At 42.4% G+C, this 21292-nt stretch overlaps 4 protein-coding genes across 4 annotated transcripts; 3 read left to right on the plus strand and 1 right to left on the minus strand.

Moving 5' to 3' along the window:
• Nucleotides 1-461: 461 nt before the first annotated feature.
• On the plus strand, nucleotides 462-4938 carry LOC108096907 (DNA repair protein RAD50). The gene is made up of 9 exons (XM_017198857.2): nucleotides 462-600; nucleotides 663-1233; nucleotides 1292-1505; nucleotides 1560-2738; nucleotides 2794-3217; nucleotides 3276-3445; nucleotides 3503-3763; nucleotides 3827-3929; nucleotides 3991-4938. Exons 1-9 carry the CDS (start codon nucleotides 532-534, stop codon nucleotides 4927-4929), a joined length of 3930 nt encoding a protein of 1309 aa, XP_017054346.1. The 5' UTR covers nucleotides 462-531; the 3' UTR covers nucleotides 4930-4938.
• A 271-nt stretch (nucleotides 4939-5209) lies between these two features.
• On the plus strand, nucleotides 5210-5600 carry LOC122320116. Its single transcript, XM_043208279.1, has 2 exons — nucleotides 5210-5368; nucleotides 5421-5600. The coding sequence occupies exons 1-2, from the start codon at nucleotides 5210-5212 to the stop codon at nucleotides 5598-5600; spliced, it is 339 nt and encodes a 112-aa protein (XP_043064214.1).
• LOC108096908 (probable palmitoyltransferase ZDHHC24) lies at nucleotides 5415-6575 on the minus strand. Its single transcript, XM_043208278.1, has 2 exons — nucleotides 6298-6575; nucleotides 5415-6244 (listed from the first exon to the last, which is right to left on the minus strand). The coding sequence occupies exons 1-2, from the start codon at nucleotides 6531-6533 to the stop codon at nucleotides 5635-5637; spliced, it is 846 nt and encodes a 281-aa protein (XP_043064213.1). The 5' UTR covers nucleotides 6534-6575; the 3' UTR covers nucleotides 5415-5634.
• A 199-nt stretch (nucleotides 6576-6774) lies between these two features.
• Nucleotides 6775-9410, plus strand: LOC108096499 (pickpocket protein 28). The gene is made up of 7 exons (XM_017198108.1): nucleotides 6775-7261; nucleotides 7380-7580; nucleotides 7647-7928; nucleotides 7987-8102; nucleotides 8174-8262; nucleotides 8321-8906; nucleotides 9109-9410. The coding sequence occupies exons 1-7, from the start codon at nucleotides 7110-7112 to the stop codon at nucleotides 9408-9410; spliced, it is 1728 nt and encodes a 575-aa protein (XP_017053597.1). The 5' UTR covers nucleotides 6775-7109.
• The last annotated feature ends 11882 nt before the right edge of the window (nucleotides 9411-21292 follow it).

The following is a 21292-nucleotide window of genomic DNA, read 5'->3' on the forward strand; positions in this document are numbered from 1 at the left end:
TCAACAGCTTAAGAATTGGCTCCACTTTTATCTATAGCATTGACCTTAAGTTATCAGTTTTGAAACTTCTTTATTTCCGCTGCAGAAAGTTAGACTTTCAAATAAACATTGCATCGAAGTTGACAAAATTCTTACAGATATTAAAATTTTATATTAGGCTTTATAGTCAATTTAAATTTGTATTAAATACGTCATATTAGGACTGAACTAGTTAAAGTTTTTTATTTTTTTTTTTGTTTTATAGTGGAACTCCCAAAAAATTGTATGGTGAAATAGCTTTTCTTTTTGTTTTTGATATTTTTGCATTTGATTTTTATTCAGGTTTATGCAAAACTTATTCCTCCCTTTTTTAAGTGTATTAACTGTATGTTTCGGTACCCCTAAAAAAGTATTTTTAGATATAAACAAAAATCGATAGAAATCGATAGCTTTCGTATTGCTACGCTGCATCCCTGGTTGCAGCCCGGTAAATTTGCGCCTTTGGTGAAATTATACTTTATAGGAACTACCAGCTTTTGCTGAGGGTGGAAAATGTCATCCATTGACAAGTTATCTATACAGGGAGTCCGCAGCTTCGGTTCGAATGCCGAAGACCTTCAGGTAAGAACTGCTTGCAAATGTATTGATTTTATAAAACCTGTTGATGTCCCCGCGTCCCGTAGAGTATTACGTTTACATCGCCGGTTACCTTGATTCTGGGCGAGAATGGGTGTGGAAAGACGACTATAATAGAGTGTCTCAAGTACGCCCTGACCGGCGAATGCCCTCCGGGAAGCGACCGCGGTAAAAGCTTTGTCCACGACCCCAAGATCTTTGGGTTGAATGAATGCTTGGCGCAGATCAAGATGCAGGTGCGCGACAAAAGGGGCGCCCAGGTTTCTATTTGCCGCACGATGAAGGTGTCCAATAAGCGCAACAAAGTGTCCTTTGAGACGATGGACTCCACCATTAACTTCCTCACGGGCGCCGGGCAATCGAAGCGCGATAATCAGGACTCCTTGAGCGGTCGCACAGTGGACATTGATGTGGCCATTTCGGACTTCATGGGTGTCTCGAAGGCAATCATTAACAATGTTCTGTTTTGTCACCAAGAGGACTCTAGTTGGCCGCTGGACGAAGCTAAAAAGTTAAAAGAAAAATTTGATGCTATATTTGGGATTACCGAGTACAACAAGGCCTTGGATAAAATCATAAAGATGCGCAAGGCAGCCGTGGATGAGTTGAAGGTTATGGGTAAGCTATATTCACATAAAGAGGTGGATTCTTTGGTTTATATACAACCTTTTCACAGATGCCAACATGAAGCATGTGAAATATCTAAAGGAGGAAATGGAGGCTAAAACTTTGAACTTGCAAAAAGCTCAACAGAAATGCGACGGCATAAACGCGCAGTGCAAGGAATGCGATGAGGAAATGAAACCCATTGACGCAAGGCTAGTTGAAATTCGAAACGTAGAATTCGAAGTTGGCAAATATCAAGCACAAAAAGTGGAAATGGACACAAAGTAAGTAATAACATAATTATTTGCAAACAAATCAAACTTGTAATAAAACAACAGGCACAAGAACTGCAAGGATCAGATCTCCAACATAACATGGAAGATTAAGAACCTGTTTAATGGTTCTTTGGATGAATTGGAAATAGAGATCAACAACTTTGATCAGCGCATGCTGGAAATGAAGCAACAGCGCTCAGAGGCGGAACAAGGTCTAACCCAGCTTAAGAAAGCCAGTGCAACTGAGCAGGAAAAGTTGGGCACGCAAGACAAGAGGCTTTGCCTGGCCAAGCAGCGTCACCAGAGTGAACAGGCTTGCAAAACCCAGCTTTTGAAGCGAGTCAAGGACTTCTGCCGGGAACTGCAGATCCCCATCGATGATGACCTAGCGGAGAAGACCGAGAAACTAGCCAAAGTGCTGCAGGACATCGAGGATATGATTATGAGCAAGCATTGCGAAATCGCCGAGATCGTCGAGCAGAACGACAAGGCCGATCGAGGCAGACAGGCTAAGATAGACCAGCTGCGCATTGAGCTTACTAAGTCGGAGCAGAGCGTGGCTGCACAGGAGAAGCAAAGGGAGGCCAGCCAACGCGAGAGCGAATCACTTGGGGTTGAGATAAAAAAGATCGAAACCTCTATGCTGGAATTAAAGAAGCTGGAGAAAGAAATAGCCGATGTAAATGAACTGTACGAGAACGCTACAAAAGATTTGGACCAGCAGGCTATAAAAGAGGCCATAGCCAGTAAGAAAAGCAGCATCGCCGAGAAGCAAAAACTATTTAAAAAACTGGACGAACAATTAACATTCCTAGGCTCAATGGCCAAGCTGGTTGCCGAGATTAGTCTCAAACAAAAAGAGCTAGAAAAAAAGAACCAGGAAGTCCACCGCTTACGAAGTCGGCACGCAGATAATTTTGCTAAATTCTTTGAAGACCCCATTAACAGCAATTATCGCCGTTCGATGCAGGGAGCCTACGAAAAACTTCGCCGTGAGATTAACGATCTCAACGAGAAAGCCAACGCGCAAAAGCTCAAGGAGCAGAGATGTGAGATCCAGCGCAAAAATCTTATATCCGAGATTTCGCGCATGGAGAAGGAACTCAAGGAGAGCGAAGAATTAATATATCAAAAGTGTCACTCAACTCCGTACGATGATTTGATAGAGCGAAGCAAAACGGCAATTTCCAAACTGCAGTTCGACCATGGTGCCCTAAAATCATCTGAGGCTCTTTATAAAAAGTGAGTTTCGAAAGAAAATTTATTAAACTATTCATTTAATACTGGTTAATCCTAGGTATATTCAAAAAATAGACGAAGAGCCGTGTTGCCCTTTATGCCACCACAACATGTCTGGTGATGAAGCATGTGATTTGACCACCGAGCTGACCGACGAGATCCAAAAGTTGCCCGATAATATCAGCAGAGCTGAAAAGGCCTTGAAAGCAGAGCAGTTGAAGTATGATAACCTATTGCAAATCAAGCCCAACATTCAAAAGGTAAAAGATCTTAACAAATCCTTGCCCCAGAAGAAAGAGGAACTGAAGAAAGTCGAGGATTTGCTAGGAGAGAGCGTTAGCGAACATGAGACTTTAATTGCTCTGATTGGAGAGCCCACTCACAATATGGAGTTGGCTAACTCCATGATGGGTGACATGACTCTATTGGACGAGGCTTTAAAGGACTCAGTGCGGCTTACAAAAGATTTGGATCAGCAGAAGGTAATGAATATCCGTGTTATTAAGCATATAATGTTTTCATAAATCTAATAATTTATAGGCCAAGTTGCCCGCTTCGTACGATTCAAGTGTCTCAATGGATGCGCTGCAGGCGGAGAAAAGTCAGGTTTCCAGGGAACTGGAGGAGGAACGCAAGGAGTTAGATTTGACTCAAAATGCATTCCAGCAGCAAATGGATGCCCTAAATCGTTTGCGCGAAAAGAAGAATAGGTATTGTTTGCCAGTTCTCTGTTTTCTTCACAAGTTAACCGTGTTCTTTCTTTAAAGCTTGAAAGACAGACAAATTCGCCTGCAAGAAGGTCTTCAAAGTCTGCCACAGTTAAAGGAACGGTTGGATAAGCTCCAAAAGTTTATTTCAACTGCAGCCACAGAAATAAGTGAATTAAAGGCCAAAATTCAACCTCTGAAGCAGAATTTAAGGACTGCGTTAGAAGAAAAAGAGCGTTTGAAAGAAATCGAAAGGGTAAAATTGGCTCAGTTGAATAACAAGTATAATTCCTATAAAAGCACAGATCAGGATATTCAAAGGTAGATAGACAAAAAAAAAAAAAAAAACTATTGCAATTTCTAATCTTGCTATTTACTTTTCAGATTAAATAAAGAAGCACAGGACTTTGCCAAATTGGATCTTCAGAATGAAATCATGAAACTTGATGAAAACATAAAGGGCACCAAAGACAAACTAAGGAAATTGGCAAGACTTTAAATTGTTACCACTAAACGAACCATTAAACTAACATTTAGTAAATTTTTAGGATATCGAAATCTCTTTAAAAACTGATGAATTAGAGACGGTTAAAACTGAATGCCTCAACCAGCAGACCGTTGAAAGAGATCTAAAAGACAATCGCGAGCTGAAACAGCTTCAGGAGAAGGAAATGAAGCTCAGTGAGAGTTGTAAGACGCTGGACAAAAAGCTGGGTAACTTAGACTTCCGCAGCGTCAGCAAGGAGAAGGTTGAACTGACTAAGCAACTGGATAAAGCCAGAGTCCGCAAAGGAGAGCTGTTGGGTCAGCTGGGCGAGATAAACAGCCAGGTTAACAAGTTAAAGCGGGAAATCGATGAGCCCAGATTTAAGGAGTCCCTTAAGAACTTCCGAAAGGCCAACTACGAGCTGATGATTACGAAAATGAGCATCGAAGACTTGGGCCAGCATCGTCTGGCCTTGGAGTGGGCTCTAATTCAATTCCATGCTGAGAAAATGGAGAAGATCAACCGACTGATCCGCGAGTACTGGCGCATGATTTATCGGGGCAATGACATTGACTACATCCAGGTAAAGACTGACGAGGTCAGCACGGATGCTTCGGCGGATAGACGGAAAACCTACAACTATCGAGTCGTTCAGTCGAAGAACAACACGGAGATTGAAATGCGTGGACGCTGCAGTGCTGGTCAGCGCGTCCTGGCATCCTTAATTATCCGTTTGGCGCTGGCCGAGACATTCAGCAGTAATTGTGGAGTCCTAGCGTTGGATGAGCCGACCACCAATTTGGATCGCGTCAATATTACTTCTCTGTGCGATGCCCTCAACTGCATCGTGGAGGAGCGTCAGACCCAGTCGAACTTTATGCTAATTGTCATTACGCACGACGAGAACTTCATTTCGTCGTTGGGCAAGATAACCAACTATCATCGTGTCTTCCGCAACGATGAGTGCAAATCGGTCATACGAAAAGTGCGGATCGGTTGAGTTGTCGGACTATTAGAAGTGAATTTCCGGCAAATTTTTATACTTTGTTTTTATTGTTAAGAAAAAAATTATAATTAATGTTAAAATATACTTTATATTTTCTTAAAAGTTCACTTTCAAAGTAGGTCATAAAAGTCGGTCCAGCCATTTCAGAGAATCGCTATCACATGTGTTATCAATCTAGGTGTTTGCTTGTTAGTTCATCAAATCAATTAGAGATATTATTAATTGCCTATAAAGGAGTGAATTCAAAGACTGATGAGCTTCAGTAACAGACAGTATGTGTGGACCATGGTTACTGGCAGTTCTTCTGCCCCCAGAGCTTTTGTGCTACTCCATTCAGTTTGGTATGATGCACCACCTTGCAGTTCCTATTTATGAGATTGAAATATATTCAGGGCAATTTGGTGATTATGTGGATGTGGAGTACAAGCAAAAGGTATTTAAAATTAAATTGATTTATTTAAAATTTTCTTAAATATTTTATACAGTCTAGCCTTAGTTTTTATATAAACCTGATTTTGGTCATCGATGAAAGTCAAATGGAATGGGGAGGTCAGGCAGCCGTTCTCACTGGCGGAATAGGATACAACTTTACCACCTTGAGATTGTCTTATGTACAGCCAGAAGTAGCAAAAGTGACAGTGCTCATCTACGGGCTTCCGAGGTAGAATCTGAGTCACTCATACGTACTCTAAATCCTAATCAGTCTTTGTCTTTTCTGGCCACAGAAGCACTCCAGTGGTAACCATCATCGGGCAGATCGCTGCGAATCAGTGGCGATAACCAGGCTATATGCATGCGGTTACCAAAAACACTTCTCAGATTCTGGTGGATCCCTCGATCGTACTTCTTTTTCCTCTCTTTTGTGCGATCTGCGGAAACGCCGCCTCTCAGAACGATAGGAACATGGTATCCCAATAGAAGAACTCCGTAAGCCAGGGCCAAAACATTTAGGCTGTAGAAGAGCAGGTATAAGTTGCTCCACAAGTTGCCCGTTACTAGAAGGAGCATCGGACAGGTCAGCTTGAGCAGCGTCAACCAGTTGCAGTAGATGTGCCCCTGGATGACCCACATGTATATGGAGTTGTACACCAAAGCGTAAACAGATCCCACGAACAGGTAGAATATGAAGCCCATGAAGAAGCGATGGTTCTTCAGTCCAATGCAGCAGCCTGTGTAGATGCAGTGGTGATCCCGCTTGAGAATGCAAACCTTGCAGATCTTGCAGTGCCACGATCTCGGTGGAGACAAACGCTGGCATTCGCCGCACTCCCGCCAGTCCGATTGATCCACTGGTGGTTCCACTTTTTCACTATATAAAGTAAAGGAATTTAAACGGGTTCACTAATAGGTGAAGGCTTCAGCTCACCGTCAACACTAGTGTCGATCATCATGCAGGCAATCATGTTTCCCTTGATATTAAACACTAGGAACATGGCCATCACGAAGGTGAAGGTGTGGAGAAAGCCGCCGGGTTCGTGGAAAGCGGGCAGCACCACCACAATCTCGAATAGGAAAACAACCGGCAGAAAGACTCCAATGATCAGGAAGCACAAGATATCCACCAGCCGGCGGGGCAGTGGATTGCTACGGATTCTCATGATCCCGGGTGACTAATGGATGTAAACAAATGAGACCCGATCGCGGAGTAACCAGAAAGAGAACTGATTTCGCAGTCGGTTCGCTGTGTCGTCACGTGCGGTGGAGCTTTCACTTATCAAGCTTTTGGTGGGCAAAAGCTAGCGAGGCGCCAACGAAAAAGCTCGTTTACTCAAATCGTTGGGGCGAAAAGTTCATGCTTCACTCGATTAAGTTGTTTTAACCGCCTTCCCGAGTTCAATATAATTTGATAAACTCTAAAGCTAACAGAGTTAAAGTTTGATATTGAACGCGTGGCAGCGTAAAACTGTGGCAATGCACTTATCTTATCACGCCGGGGCCACACGTCGTATGCTTGATGGCATGTAACATGCATATATGTATACGCACATAAATGCCGAAGGCAAAGGGGGAAATCGGGAAATTAATTAACTTGAAAGGATTCACTCCGTCACAAATCAGAGTAATCAAGGTAAAGCCTTAATTACATGGGTCTTTAATACGTCTGTTGACAGCTGAACGATTGCAATATCAAGTATTTATGCTGGTGTCGAGGGACATTAAGTAACCAGTTAAAAATGGAATTATCGGTGTCAACCAGACCGAAAAGGCAAGGATCCTGGGTGTTCCTGTTCAAGAGCTTCGCCAGGAGTCTGCGGCAGTTTCTCAATGAGACGGGACTGCATGGCCTTAAATTTGTGGGCGATTCACGACTCAGCAGCTGGGAAAGGTGGGATTATTATTAAAGAGTTGTTTAAAAAGAAATACACGGCTTAATCTTAAGTGCTTTTTTTAAATAATATTAAACAGATTACATAATACATTAATCATTTATTTGCCAATTACAGAACCTTCTTTTTTGGTTCCTTTGTTACCGCTTTGATAATCACAGTTCATCTAATATCGAACATCTACGTCAAGTGGGACAGCACTCCGGTGATAATTGGCATCAGCCCACATGCCACTTCTATTTTGAAAGTACCCTTTCCGGCCATCACCATATGCAACATGAACCAAGTGCAAAGGAGCCTGGTGGCCAATTACAGAGAGTGAGTTCTGTTTTCTGTTTATGTAAATATCCCATCCATCATGTTGGAATTAAATTATATTTCTAGGGGTTCCAATGAAAGCGACCTTTTGAAACTTTTGTGTGACTCCGATAGCTGGCAATTCAGTGAGTTTGATGAGGAGCTTTCTGCTTCAAATTTCACCAGGAACGACCTTCGAATATCTGACTTTGTTTCAAAACACTCGCAACCCTGCGAGAGAATGCTGCTCTACTGTAGATTCAGTGCCGAGGAGCGAAACTGTTCGGATTTGTTTCAGCAAATCCTGACGGATGAGGGACTCTGCTGCGTTTTTAATTTTCAGCCGCCAGAAATTCTCTACAAGCCATTGTTCGTAAATACCAAATCTTTTTTTTAAACAAATAAATTAAATTTAATTTTCATACAGTGCAAATAGTTCTAGGAATTTGACGAAAGAGAATGGTTACGAAAGTGTCATGTGGGATCCGGAGGCAGGATATCCTGAAAAGTTGCCGCCAAAGTTTTATCCAGTCACATCAAGTGGTAAAAAATTTGTTAAACAGCTTGTAAAGTATAAAAAGAAATACTTGCTTTTAAAAAAAAATATATTTTAGGAACTGGCATTACTTTGGGATTTACTGCTGTTTTAGATGCTGAGATGAGTGAATATTTCTGCTCCTCAACTAATGGACCAGGCTTTAAGGTAAGCCAATAGAATCTTATATACATTTTCTTCAATTTAATTAATTTAATTTTTTCAGGTTTATTTCCATAACCCCGTTGAGGTTCCCATGGTAAAGGATACGGGCCTGATCACAGCCATTGGCTACGAGACCAATTATCGCATGGAAATGGTTAGAGCCGAGGCGGTTCCGGCCATTCGATCGATATCCCGCGATGGTCGGCAGTGTCTGTTCAAGAACGAGAAGGAGCTGACTTTCTACACGATCTACACGCGACTCAACTGCGAGAACGAGTGCATGGCGGCGTATCTGTTCGACACCTGTTCCTGCATCCCGTTCGACTATCCGATGATTTACAGCAACGCCAGTACTTGCAGCATGAAGGACACCCTCTGCGTTCGCCGGGCTCAGAGGGCCACTTTCAATCCGGATTGGGTCAAGTGCCGTCAGCAGTGCCTGCCCAGCTGCTTCGATCTGAACTACTTGGCCAGTGGCTTCGCGTTCCCGCTGGCCAACAACAACTTTCAGCTGGCCAACACGCTGGTCGAGAGCATCAACAAGTCCTATCTGAGCGAGAACATTGCCGTGATAAATGTCTATTTTCGGGAGTCCGTCTACTTTGGAAACACCAAGAATGCTTACGTCGGACTGACCGAGTTTCTATGTGAGTAATACTATTTTCCAACATATTCGTAGGTAAGACCTTAAATAGTGGATCCAATTCATGATTAAATTCAAAATTGTTTTTGCTTAACTTCGGTATACAAAATTAGGGATAATCCGAAAGGTATTTGTTTTGAAAGTATTGTAAGCATTAAAGGACAAACCTGTAATCATTCTCACTTATTAAAACTTTTCTATTTCAGCCAATGTCGGTGGTGTCATGGGTCTGTTCATGGGCTTCAGTGTTATCTCCTTGGCAGAGATTCTATATTTTCTGATTCTAAAACCCATTGTGGAGCTATTTGTTTGGAAGTCTTCCCATCATGTGAAACCAGAAAGCAGCCTAAAACATAACGCCTTTGCCATAGAAAACCCCGACCCTGCAGATAAACGAACTATATGGCACACAAGAGAACTATATCCAAAGGGTGTCACATTGAAGTCAGTGGAAAGAGACAGAAAACTTAAGAGAAGTAAAATTGTAACCAATAACTTTATCCATTAAAATTCACAGACGACACATTATTTACATACATGTAATCACAAAGTGCGAATTTTCATGTAATCTGGCATGTCATGCATTACATTGCCTCCCCTGCAATAAAATAAAATGGAAAACATTATGACTGGAGGCAAGTTAATGGTTTTCCCTTTCAGCTTTTCAGTCAGCCAATAAAATGAACAGAATAATTGATTTAAAACACGACTCCACGGACTCGACTGTCAGATTCGATGGACTTGACAGACCTTACTTTTCTATAGCTTATCCGATAGTTCCTATAACTATTAAAGGATCGGAAAAATTAAACAATTGTAGAAAGTAATTAAGCCAATGCTGCAATGAATTAAATTCATTACGATGTGAAACATTTCATAACATTATTTGGATGACTTTTGGGTGTTTCAATTCCTGACGGTGACTGCCTCACACAGAAATAGTTTTCAAAAGTGGAAAATGTACATTTGATTATGAACCAGATATTAATATTCATCATCTGCTAAAAAACAAGATGGTTTCACACAGAAATAGTTTTCAAAAGTGGAAAATGTACATTTAATTATGAGCCAGACTTTAAATTTCATCGTCTGCCAAAAAACGAGACGGCATATGTGAAAGTTCGTTATCGTGCGGTGTTAATAGCCCGATTTAATTTCAAGAGGAAGGTAAACTTTTTGACTCCGTTAAACGGTTTTCAAGAGGAAAGTTTGATGTGTACATACCCAGCCACGCACTCCTTCGCTCATCGTCCAGCCCATCAACTTTTTCCCAGTGGCAAAGCCGAAGGAACTGGAGCAGATGTGCCCGAAATGAAGGTCGGTAATAGAATACCCTAGCGCCTAATGCAATTAACCAAGTTTCCCCGTTAAAGGGGAAGTCCCTCGCGTAAGTTCCTCTGTACTCCGCCTATTTATGCGATATATTTTATGTCAATAAGAGCATTTTGGCTGAAATTACTTTTTGGCCAGGCCAGCCGGTCCGTGGTAAAATACGACTAGGTATATTTGTGTGTGGGCACACAGAACTCAGTAAGGAGTACATTGTATGTGTGTTCCGGCAGTAAAACAAGAATAGCACTTGGACCCCGCACTCCTCTCCTCTTTTTGGCTTTTGAAGATGGCACATTTTTGCGTCGTCTTGCACTTCTGGCGGAAATTCCTTTGCCCGGTGTACATGGCCCGCTTTTCTGAGCGTTAATTGCTGACCTCAACCTGCACAGAAAGCGACTAATTTTCGCACGGTCCTGCGAGTGCTCGTCCTGCATAACTGCATGAATTCTGCGGCCCAGTTTTCACCTTCAGCATCCCCTCTCTCTCTCTCTCTCTTAAACAAAAAGTCTTGGCTTGAAGGAAAAGATGCTGCCCGAGCAGCGGTGGCAAAAACGGAATGAAATGCATTCGCACAGTTGAAGACAATTTGCGAAATTGCATCGCTCTTGATGTTTTCACGTGCATTCCATCTGGTGTTTTTATGGCAAGTCAACAATGTGCCGGTGGCCCGTAGTACAGTACTCCCTTCTTTGCAGAGAAAGTTTTATACGAAATTCTAAATCTAAATCCGTAGCTGGCCTCCTCTGACATCGCATTGAATTCGGTTATCAAATGAATGTTGTTTGCCTTCTGAACTGTTGTTTATCTGTGTCAGCTTATGAGATTATCTTTTTCCCCACATTTATTTGCTTACAAACCGAACCGACAGTCGGACAATTGTGGAATGCACTGTTCTGGGGGCACTTGGGGATTGGGGGATTGGGGGGGTTTGCCATCTAAAACCGAGTACAAAAAGCTTTGCTCTCGACCATCTTTCAAGCGATAAGACAACTGGTGCAAATGATTACGACGTGTTCCCAGGCACACTGGATAACCAAAGAGAGAGGGGAGCATCCTTCTCGCAAGGATGTAACAGGACGACCCCCAGGCAGGAGCTTCGTAAATGTCAGGACCAGAACTAGATTCAATTCTTTATGGCCGTGTTAACGAGCCAATTCTCCCCTGGAATGCCACACAACTTTGGCACTGAATGAAAAATTATGCCATTAAAAACGGCGAAACCGAAGCACAAATAATCCTTAAAGCCAACACTGGTTAGTTTTTTGGGGCAAAAGTTTTGGTCTAAAGTGCGATGGGGGAAGGAAGGAAGTGCACACGAGTAATTAACAGCAAATTTTGTGCCAAAGTTATCAAGTTGACAATAAAGTTTTCCCACTAACTCTATCTTTCCTCGAGGCGCAGCCACCTGATTAAGGTATAAATATTTGATTCTAGTGTGGGCTGATGGGCCGTCTTGACTGTTTTGGGTGTTTCGGGTGTGTTTCGGGTGTGTGTTTGGGGGATAAAAGGGTGTTATGGAGGGTTTCGCACAAGGTGCGACAGCTCCCAAGCATTGTCAACTTTATGGGCTTCCGCTTCCTGTCGCAACCCGTCTCAGTTATGCATGAAGTGTATTCATCAAAAGGTTGTCTCAAAAACGTCTGCGTAAATGCTGCACGTGCGTCGTAGTTGTCAGGAATCGGTGGGTTGAATCGCTGGCTATAATATATAGTATATATGGCCATAGCTAGATGCAAGCCGGAGGAAACAATTCGATCGAATGCCGGGGAAGCACTGCAAAATTACAAACACACCACACACACACCCCGGAGTGAAGAAGAAGAAGAAGAAGATGTAGAAGTTGCATGCGGAAAAGCAATTAAAACTTCTTGTCACTGTCTCGGAAGTGTTTGTTCATATTTTATGATGTTTTCGTGTAGAAAGCTGGATTATGAATGTGTCACCAAGAAGTGTTGTCGCTGCAGATTCCTCCTCTCTCTCCCTCTCTCTTTCTCTTTCTCCCTCTCTCTTTCTCTTTCTCCATTTCTGCTTGGCATGCAACAAGCCGTCATTGAGGTTGAAAGAGTAATGTATAAAATATCACACATCCGACCCGTTGGACAACGGACAACATTCAAGGGGAGTAGAAAGGCATTGGCCATGGCAACTCCATGGCAAAACGGAAATTGTAAACAAAACTTTAAGCTCGGCCTGACCTTTAGATTCGGGCAGTATTTGATTGCATAATTTATGGCATGTTAAATTGGGCCTTCGAACGGAATATGACATTTGCAAAAAGGGGGAGGGGTTCCCCCCACAACTAGCGATGCTTAAGTGCATCGATATGTTCTCAAAGCATTTTGACGTCTGGCACTTTGAAAGCCACATTTGCAGCCAGCTTTGCTGCTATAATATTTCGGCTAATGGAACCCTCCGGCGTTGCAGGTGGCTGTTGCAACCATAATGGCAATCACCTGGTTGTATCCCATATCACAGTGCTCATATTTGAGGGCTCGCCGGCGGCGGGACCAAAAAATTTCGTTGCAAATATGCAAATTTTCAGCGGTGCAGCCCCCGCTGAACCAGCCACCTGGCTAATGCACCAAAATGCATTTGAAATTGTGTAATTTTACTCACACACACACACACGCACGCAGTGCCACAGGCGACATTCCTGGCTTAAAAATGCATTTTGGCTTTTGGATTCGGACAGATAGAATCCGTGGCAACAAACAGTTGCCTGGTTGGTTGGCTGTTTGGCTGGCTGGCTGGCTGACTGGCTGCGTGCTGAATGTTTGAGTGGGTCGGGATAAGCCCGTCAGGCTAAATAATCAGGACCATCAATCAGGACTCCGAGCCCTGCACACCTCATTAGGCTAATCGTACAATTGCGCACGGCCGGACACACACAAAAACATGGGTTAAAACGAACGACAGAGGGGGAGGGGAAGGGGATTTTGGTGGTCTGGAAACCCCGGAGGATTGGAGGAGGGCTTGGGCCTAACCGCACCGCAATTTGCCCTCATGCGCTAAACAATATTTCATTTTTAAGAGTTGACTTTTCACGCGCGCCGACAGCAGGCTTAACATTTTAAATCCATTGTGGCGCCGCCGCAAGGACTTTACGACTTTCTCTGCTATTTTATTAATGTGCCAGCAAGGCTTTGTGAATGCTTAATCGTCGGCACGAGCTATCATGTATCGGCTCTCTTTAATTATATTCAAAAATATGGAGATTGAGTTTTCGAATTACACTCAAATCGCTTCCTGAAAACCGCCAGCGAAGCGTTTGTTATTCAAGTGTTTTGTTTTGAATCCAAAGTGTTCCCAGTATTTTTGGACCCCAAAAGTGCTGCGCAGAATCCCCGAAAAGGGGGACAGCATCCACAAGTAAACCAACATTAACTTTAGTCCTCCACAGATGGTCGGGAAAAACAGTTCAGCTGCTGGCCCATTTTTTTAAGGTCCTGAAAGCCTACGGACCGAAACGAAAACAACGAGTAGATGAGAAATTAAATTAGGCCCACTGCTGGTTTACAAAGTGGTTTTGCATTCCATTCAATTAATCACATCAACTTTCAGTTTACACACGTCACTCATACGCCGTGTTGTCGGTAGTCAAGAAATAGGTTTTAATTTACTGCCACAATTGATTTTAATTGATCTATGAATTCCCATTTGAAAAACATTTTATCCCTAATTTCACACATGACACGCACAGGAAAAAAAGCCATCTAATTGGTCGTAAATTTTGGTTTTTCATTTCAATGCATTAGGATGTTAAACATAAATGCAAAATCATCGTGTAGAAAAAATCTAGTAAGAAATATATTTTATCACTTTAAAAAAAAAAAAATGTAGATAAAAAAAGGTACATACAATATAATTCAAATTATTTTATCTCAAATAAGAATATTTATAACTTATTAAATTTGTACTTGTTTTAAAATTCGCTTTAAGGTTTGCAGTTTGAAACCAAATACTCTTAACAAAGCGCTTCAATTAAAATAATTTCCACTAACAATACAATGAATATTTTTATTGCGCAGTGCAGTTGCCATTAAACAAAAACGTAATTGTCAGTGGTATTGCAATAAAACTCATTCGCCTGTCAAATGCGTGTGACAGTGCGCAAATTGATAAATTTTCATTTCATTTAATAACCGAATTGATGAACTCTGCCCACACAATAATACAACCTCCCACAATCTAAAATGCATATTATGTTGGCATTCATTTTGAATTTGATCCAACTAAAAGCTAATTAAACGCCGGCGTGAAACACATAAAGCTAAGCTGCAAATAAATAGTTGGCTATCCATTTTCCTCTGGCCTCCGCCTTGATTGTCCTGTTTTGCACGAAAAAAAGTCAATGCGATCGGCGGAGGGAGGGAGAAGGAGGAATCACAGCTCTTCCTAATCGCCTGGCTTTATCCTGCGTAATAATAACTACTTGCAGGGGCTTTTCTTTAAGGACTTGGCTCGCTATCTTGGCCCGCTTTGTTCTTGCCTCTTTTAGTGTTTTTCAGCTTCTTTTCTTTTTTTTTTTCTTCTGTTTCCTTTGCGTGACAGCTCATGTCTTGTTTATCTAAATCATCCGACTGTGTAAATGCCAGGCCTGTCTTCCTGCCGGATCTGTCCCATTCCCATCCCCCCGATTCCACCCTGAACCCCCAAGATCCCCCAGTTCTCCAATCCAACGATTCCTCGCCTCGGCACTTGAGCAGTGAGCTCGTGTCATCACATGGCAATGAGTGAATGACTTTGTCGACTAAACTGTTTTCCACAGCTCCGGTCTGCTATGCAAAAATCCTCATAGTCGGCCAACAATGGCATGTGCGAGTGCTTCAGTTAGTTGGGTAATTACGGCATCGTTGCACATTTTAGCTCCCACTTTTCCATCCCACTTTCCAAACCCACTTTCCCACCCCCCTTTCCATCCCACTTTCCCACCCCCTTTCCATCCCACTTTCCCTTCTCCCTTTTCAGTGCGGAATTGTCACAGCTCCTGTTTCTTTATTTCTGTATTTCAGGGTTTCAGTGTTTCAGGATTTGCGCAGAACTGCTGCATTTCTGCTTGGTTTTCACATTCGACTTGACTGGTAATCAGAAATTGATCGCCGGCGTTTGACTCTTTCTCTCTTTCTCTTTCTCTCTCTCTATTCCTCTCACTCTCACACTTTTTAGCTGGAATTGTGGGTATAACGATGGTTACATCATGCGATTGCACTTTTTTGTGTGTGCGCTCCGCATCTGTCGGAAATTGGCCAAGACATCGACGCCAGGGCATCAGGCTCATATATAACATATAGCAGATTCTGCCCTCTGGCCACTTAGTACATTACTTATATCCGCTGTATGTGCATGTTTGCCAACTTTTCCATTTTTCCTACAGTTTTTTTTTTTTTTTTTGTTGCCTGTTTGTTTCTGGTTTGAGCGATTGCACGTGCTTATGTCAGGTTTTTATGTAGCATTTTTTGTTTTTTTTTTTTTGTTCTTACCCCACCAGACTCTACCAACTTACGCATCCAATAAAAAAAGAGAGAAGGCAACTGGGTAACCAGGAACAGAAACTGGCGCTAATGTTGACAGCTGTCTGCGGTTGATAGCCGTGTCGGTATCCGTAATAAGATATTGGAAATTGCTAAATTATTTTTTAAGTGCTCCTATCGAGTTATCTGCAGCGGATGCGTTGGCTCTTCCAGTGCATCGAGGAAACTTCTATGGCTCAAAATCACTGGTACGTGAGGATTCCGCGATGCTTGAGTATAAAAAAAATGGTTATTTTCGATTCGAAATTCCTTCTGCAAACTAACTTGAGTTCCTCGGCTTGAACTCTTTGTTGCAGTAATTTATTTTTGATTTAATGTAATGGATTCGTATAAGTGTATTGTTTCCGTGTTCACTTTGGGAAAGTATAAATTATGTATGAATCTGTTTAAGCACCATTAGATAAATGTAGGAATAATGATGAAAACAAAAGCCACATTATAAGTGTTTGAATTTTACTATTAACTTAGCAAAATAGGCTTTCAATAAGTTTTTTTTTATTAGAAACTTGTTTCTGATTATAAACCTTTTCCTAGATTTAGATGCCGTAAAAATATTAAAGCCTTTGCAACATTTATTATTCGTTGAAGGAACCTGGACTTTCTTTAAGTAATGACCTTAAGCCTTTCCTGCCTTCCGGTAAACAATTTCTGCCGCAGTGCCATTTCCTCCGCGATTCTTTCGGTCCTGCGTGTTTTTTTTTTGGTAATACGTCCCTTGTGCCTTTTTGGATGGTTTGGTTTGGTTCGGTTCGGTTCGGTTCGCTTGTTGTTTCTGCCATCCAGCAAGCAAAGCAAATAACGGCTACCGTTTAACCCTGCGGCACGGCATCCTGGGAACGTGGTTGGTTTTCTTGTTTTTTTTTTTTTGATTTTTTTCAGGTAGCAGCTCAGGTGTGAAGTTCTGGGAAAGAGGCCACGGAGACCGAGGGCCGTAAAATAGGTATAAAAACCTAGACATGCCTTCAGTTATGATTTGTTATTTGATTACGATTTGCATTTCAATTGCCTTTCAACAAATTGGATTGCCGAGCTGTCGGAAGCGTTTAAATAATTGCGATCCGCCAGCAAAAGACCAAATGCATGCATGAACTATGGGTGTAAACGAATAGTTCCCTTTGCTTTCGGGATTCGCCTGATTAGCATAGCATACATTCGAGTGTCTATCTTCTACTTGCTCATTTGTATTCCCCCGAGAAGGGCCACGCCCCCAGGATCCATTTTGTTGCCAAGGGAGCGATAAAATAAGAATCAGAAAAAAACAAAGAAATGTGTGCATATTAAAATGCTTAGCTTGAGTTCCCCACCTCCAACCGCTTTTCCGCTTTTCCGCATTTCCATCAGCACCCACGCCGTAGCTCTCATCGCTCAAATGCCACACATCAAGTATACCACATGGTGGCCCCGTTTAAAGCGGTCCAGGTGAAATGGCCCGAGAAGACAATCAAAAGAACAAGTAAAAAACAAAGCAAGAGATGTATGTATATATACTTCTGTGTATTTTTTTGGAGTAAATAAACAAGGCTCAGAGGCCAGCGCCAGTTGTCTTTTGTTGTGTCCGGCCAAATGATAGATGACATCTGTAGGCATTGCAAAAAATTGCCTCAGACAGCCGACAGATGCGGATAAGAAATTGATTGATATACGTACATTGGAGAGCACTCCCCCGCAGTTCGATTCACATCCATGGCCCAGTTTAAAGAGTCCGATCGTTATTGTAAAATTTCTTCGAAAATTTCCCCATTTACCATTTTCAGTATTCAATTTTCCATTTGCCAATTGGACCGACTGACTGTTGAAATGCTGAAATCCCGAAATGCTCCATATGTTTCAATTTATGGGCCTCCGAACCAGGGGGCCTGCCATCAACTTTTCCCAACGGCTTCATTCTGTCGTCAAATAATGGCAATCAGCATGTTAGAGTCCGCATTCAAATGCCGAGCCAAAATTTAATAACAAAAATAAATCATTTCGCTGACAGCTCGAGCACGACCGCCAGCAGCTTCGTGTCCGCAGACCTCCGGACCTCCTCCGGATCCGTATCCGCTACTCTGGTAAAGGAGGAGGCGCAGGGAGGAGGGGGAGTGGCTCCTCCCTCTATTCACACCTCAAGTGATACTGCGGTGTTAGAAGGGAAGTTAAGTGGGGAAGGGAAAAGTGGCTGGGGAAAGTGGCTCCAGAGGAAGTGCCGGCGGAATGGCGGAAGTGGAGACGCACTAATGGCAGAGTCGCCAGAATGGAAGGACCATTGCTCATCCTCCCGAGCCTTTGTGGCTCCTGCCGTACGTCCTTGGAGCTTTCGGGCTTTTCGGGCCCACCGTTTCCACTCAGTCTGTCGTGTTAATTTTTTATCACTTTGAAATTAAAGAACAACACTTGGGCGTTGTCCCCGTTGTCCAACCGATTTTTTTGTTGTTTTTTTTTGTTTTTTGTTTGTGCTGTTGAGTTGTCCCTCGTCCTGGGAGACGAGATTTGTCCGGGGAACAAAGTCCTGGCTTGTGTCTGGCCGGGCATAAATAATTAACTTAATGCCATGTTGCCCATAAATTAGGCATGCCCGGTTCCTGTCCTCCAAACATTTGTTAAGTGCCTTTCACTTACCTCGGGCGCCGGGCCGGGACTTCAGCCACTCTTTGATTAACAAGGATGCCGCCGAGGGTCCTTCGGGTTTTCACTCCCTAAAACCCCCTTTATCCCTCTAAAATATCCTCCCTCCTTGGGGGAACCGAAAGCGACCTATTTGCCAATGCAATGCCAAATGCAATTCCGAGCAAATCAATTGAAAGCACAATTGCCTTTCACCGAGAAGTGCTTTCTCCTTTCCCCCACTTATTTTCAACCCCTTTAAACCCCCTGAAACCCCCTCCACACCCTCTATCACCACCACAACCTGTTTGCCCAGCCAAGCAATGGAGTTGAGATTTGTTTTGCATTGACCGCAAATTTCAATACAGTTTTGCGGTCGTCGCCCAATTGCCGTACACCTCTCGTTGGCTCCCTTTCAATTGCCTTCACCGGCACAGTGGCTCCAAAACACGGGAAACTGCGGTTAAATGCAAGTACCATTAAATGTTTAGTAACTCCAATGCACATTGTGTTGGGTGCTTTTCGTTTAATACTCGCTTTTATGGGGAATTGGCTGGCGGTATGGTAATTAAAATCTGATTTACACAGGGCAAATATTGGCGCAACTCTTGAATGGCTTTTTATTATTACTTAATTAGCTGCAGTTTTTGAACAAAGTGGGAGGTTGCACAGTGGGTTAAGTTAACACATGGCTTTTGCTTTTTATAAAAATTGGTTATTGAATTTAGTATATATTTATTGCCTTGCCACATGTAAAGGAGTTAGGCTAATGATAGATTAAAAAGCAGAAGCATGTTCTCTCATCTTAAAAAAAGTTGAGATACTCGTACCTAATAAATAAATGGTGTACCTTTTCAAAAGCTGATAACCCATTTAGTAGGCTTATTTAATTCAAAAATAAGCCTCATGGTTAAATGTTTCTACTAATTACTTATTATCAACTTATTATAAATTTAGAGGAAACAATAATAATAATTTAGATACACTTTCCTTTCGTTCTCTAATTACCAAATTTGTTCCTGCTCATTAATTTTGTGGGGTAAATGGCAACATAATCCAGAAACCAGTGTGCTCCTGAAACCTGCAACCTGCGGTGGAATCGGCATTAAAGATTTGTGTTGCGGCTTTCTGCTCTTGTGGTCCGCAGTTCGTGTTCCCGGCGTTTGTTGTTTTGTTGTTTGTTTGGTGCTTGGTGTTGCAGTTGCAGCAGCAGTTGCAGTTGCAGTGGGTGAAATGAAGTGAAGTGGGTGCAGTGTGTTTGCCCAGCTGAACGTCAATTAACTGCAGTCAGCGACCTAATTGCGTTGACGCCATATATTTAATCCGAATTTAGCGCTCCAGTTTTCGCGGCCACTAATTGAAAACACAAATTCGGCTGATTGCAATTCATTAGGTGGCCTAATGTGCATGAAATGTTCATAATCAGCTGGCTGAAGATGCCCTAAGTTCAGAGTAGTTGCCCTCGTGATGAAGACCCCACGGTGTTTGAGGTGGTTGCAAATGTCTTCGAGGTGACAACTTGCTTCACGTCGGCCATGACCCACTTTATCGTTTAGGTAAGTAAGTGAGTGGTGGTGTTGGCGGTGCTTGGAAAATTGTGTTTTAATGAGATGCAGTTGGTAATTTTCGAGGAGTCACGGGGTTAACCCAAGAACCGAGATCCAGCCACCCAGCTTTGTCACCCTGATTATGCACTTGCAGTCGCCTCCCCTTTCGGCATCGCCTGCGGTTTTTGCTCTAATTTGATTACTCTGGCTGACTGGGCGGATGAATATTTATGCTCGCATAAATACATTACAGTATCTCGAATGCAAATTACGTGCCAACTCCGGCTCCTCATCCTCCATCTTCCATCCTTCACGACATCCCGCACTTCACATCCCAGTGACCTCGTAATAAACCCTTGACATGCCTGCCTGCCTTCCGAGAACCGAGGAGCGTAAAGTTCTTCAGCTGCCTGGTGACTTTGCATATGATTACATCAAATTTGCATCGCATTATTTTGTGTCTGGTCCAGTTCAGTCCCCTTCGCCCTTCGTCCTTCGTATTCCGTCCTTCCTGGCGGTCCATCCAGGTCCATCCAGTCACGTCTGCACGGCATACAAATTGCACCTGCAATATTTATCGCGCGACTTCATCTGGCCAAGGCGCAAAAGTATTTCCCAGCTTACATACTATATATATACATATATATAGTCATTTTCCTGGAATGAAATTCTGCTATCTGCAGCGATCAGCCTGCCAAATTGATGAACTCCACGTACTCAATGTGTTTTTTACTATCCATTCGAGTCTATGCAAATGAGCCGCCTTCGTTGCGCTCTTTGTTCCTGAATCAACAAAACTATTACCTTTCCCTCGAAAGCTCCAGTCACTCACCGAATGTAGGCAGTGTAAATTGACTTTGCTGTGGGGAGAGTGTAAACAGCGCTCTTTTACGAATCGATGAATACCAAATCGGTTGATCAATAAGGGCCAAATGGCTCGTTGAACTAGTGGTTTCGATGGCAAAAGGTTGGGATACAGTAGCTAACGCCTTGGATGACTTTACAGAAAGGCAAACGATGAAATTTGTATTTTGAGTAAGTCTTAATAATCTTAACCTATATTTACCTGCAAGTCATTTCAGATTATGTTAAAATTTTAAAGTACATAATTTACCAATTTATTCATATTTAAAATTTTTTTCAGCTCTAGTGAACTTTCCATTTATTTTAAACAATTGCGAAAAAATATTCATTATTTAATGAATATCATCAAGTTTATTACCTTTCAGAAGCAAGAACGCGGAAACATATACTTTAATAACTAAAAAAAATATATGAAAAATGTGTCCAATGATTGTATTTATTTCTTTCGGTTTGGAGTGACGTGAAAATCTTGAATGGAAAAAGTGTAGCGCGCTTTTTTGGGCTTTGATATATTAGTTTCAATACAGCAGATG

The sequence above is a fragment of the Drosophila ficusphila genome, unplaced genomic scaffold (genome assembly GCF_018152265.1).
Source record: "Drosophila ficusphila isolate 14025-0441.05 unplaced genomic scaffold, ASM1815226v1 contig_414, whole genome shotgun sequence".
In the NCBI taxonomy this organism is placed as follows: domain Eukaryota; kingdom Metazoa; phylum Arthropoda; class Insecta; order Diptera; family Drosophilidae; genus Drosophila; species Drosophila ficusphila.

Coding starts and splice junctions, on each gene's coding strand:
- LOC108096907 (XM_017198857.2), top strand. CDS start 532: ATGTCATCCATTGACAAGTTATCTATACAGGGAGTCCGCAGCTTCGGT. Junction 1,506..1,559: donor AAAGTGGAAATGGACACAAA/GTAAGTAATAAC, acceptor ATAAAACAACAG/GCACAAGAACTGCAAGGATC. Junction 3,764..3,826: donor ACAGATCAGGATATTCAAAG/GTAGATAGACAA, acceptor TTTACTTTTCAG/ATTAAATAAAGAAGCACAGG.
- LOC122320116 (XM_043208279.1), top strand. CDS start 5,210: ATGTGTGGACCATGGTTACTGGCAGTTCTTCTGCCCCCAGAGCTTTTG. Junction 5,369..5,420: donor ATGTGGAGTACAAGCAAAAG/GTATTTAAAATT, acceptor TATTTTATACAG/TCTAGCCTTAGTTTTTATAT.
- LOC108096908 (XM_043208278.1), bottom strand. CDS start 6,533: ATGAGAATCCGTAGCAATCCACTGCCCCGCCGGCTGGTGGATATCTTG. Junction 6,245..6,297: donor GACACTAGTGTTGACGGTGA/GCTGAAGCCTTC, acceptor TACTTTATATAG/TGAAAAAGTGGAACCACCAG.
- LOC108096499 (XM_017198108.1), top strand. CDS start 7,110: ATGGAATTATCGGTGTCAACCAGACCGAAAAGGCAAGGATCCTGGGTG. Junction 7,581..7,646: donor CTGGTGGCCAATTACAGAGA/GTGAGTTCTGTT, acceptor TTATATTTCTAG/GGGTTCCAATGAAAGCGACC. Junction 7,929..7,986: donor GAAATTCTCTACAAGCCATT/GTTCGTAAATAC, acceptor ATTTTCATACAG/TGCAAATAGTTCTAGGAATT.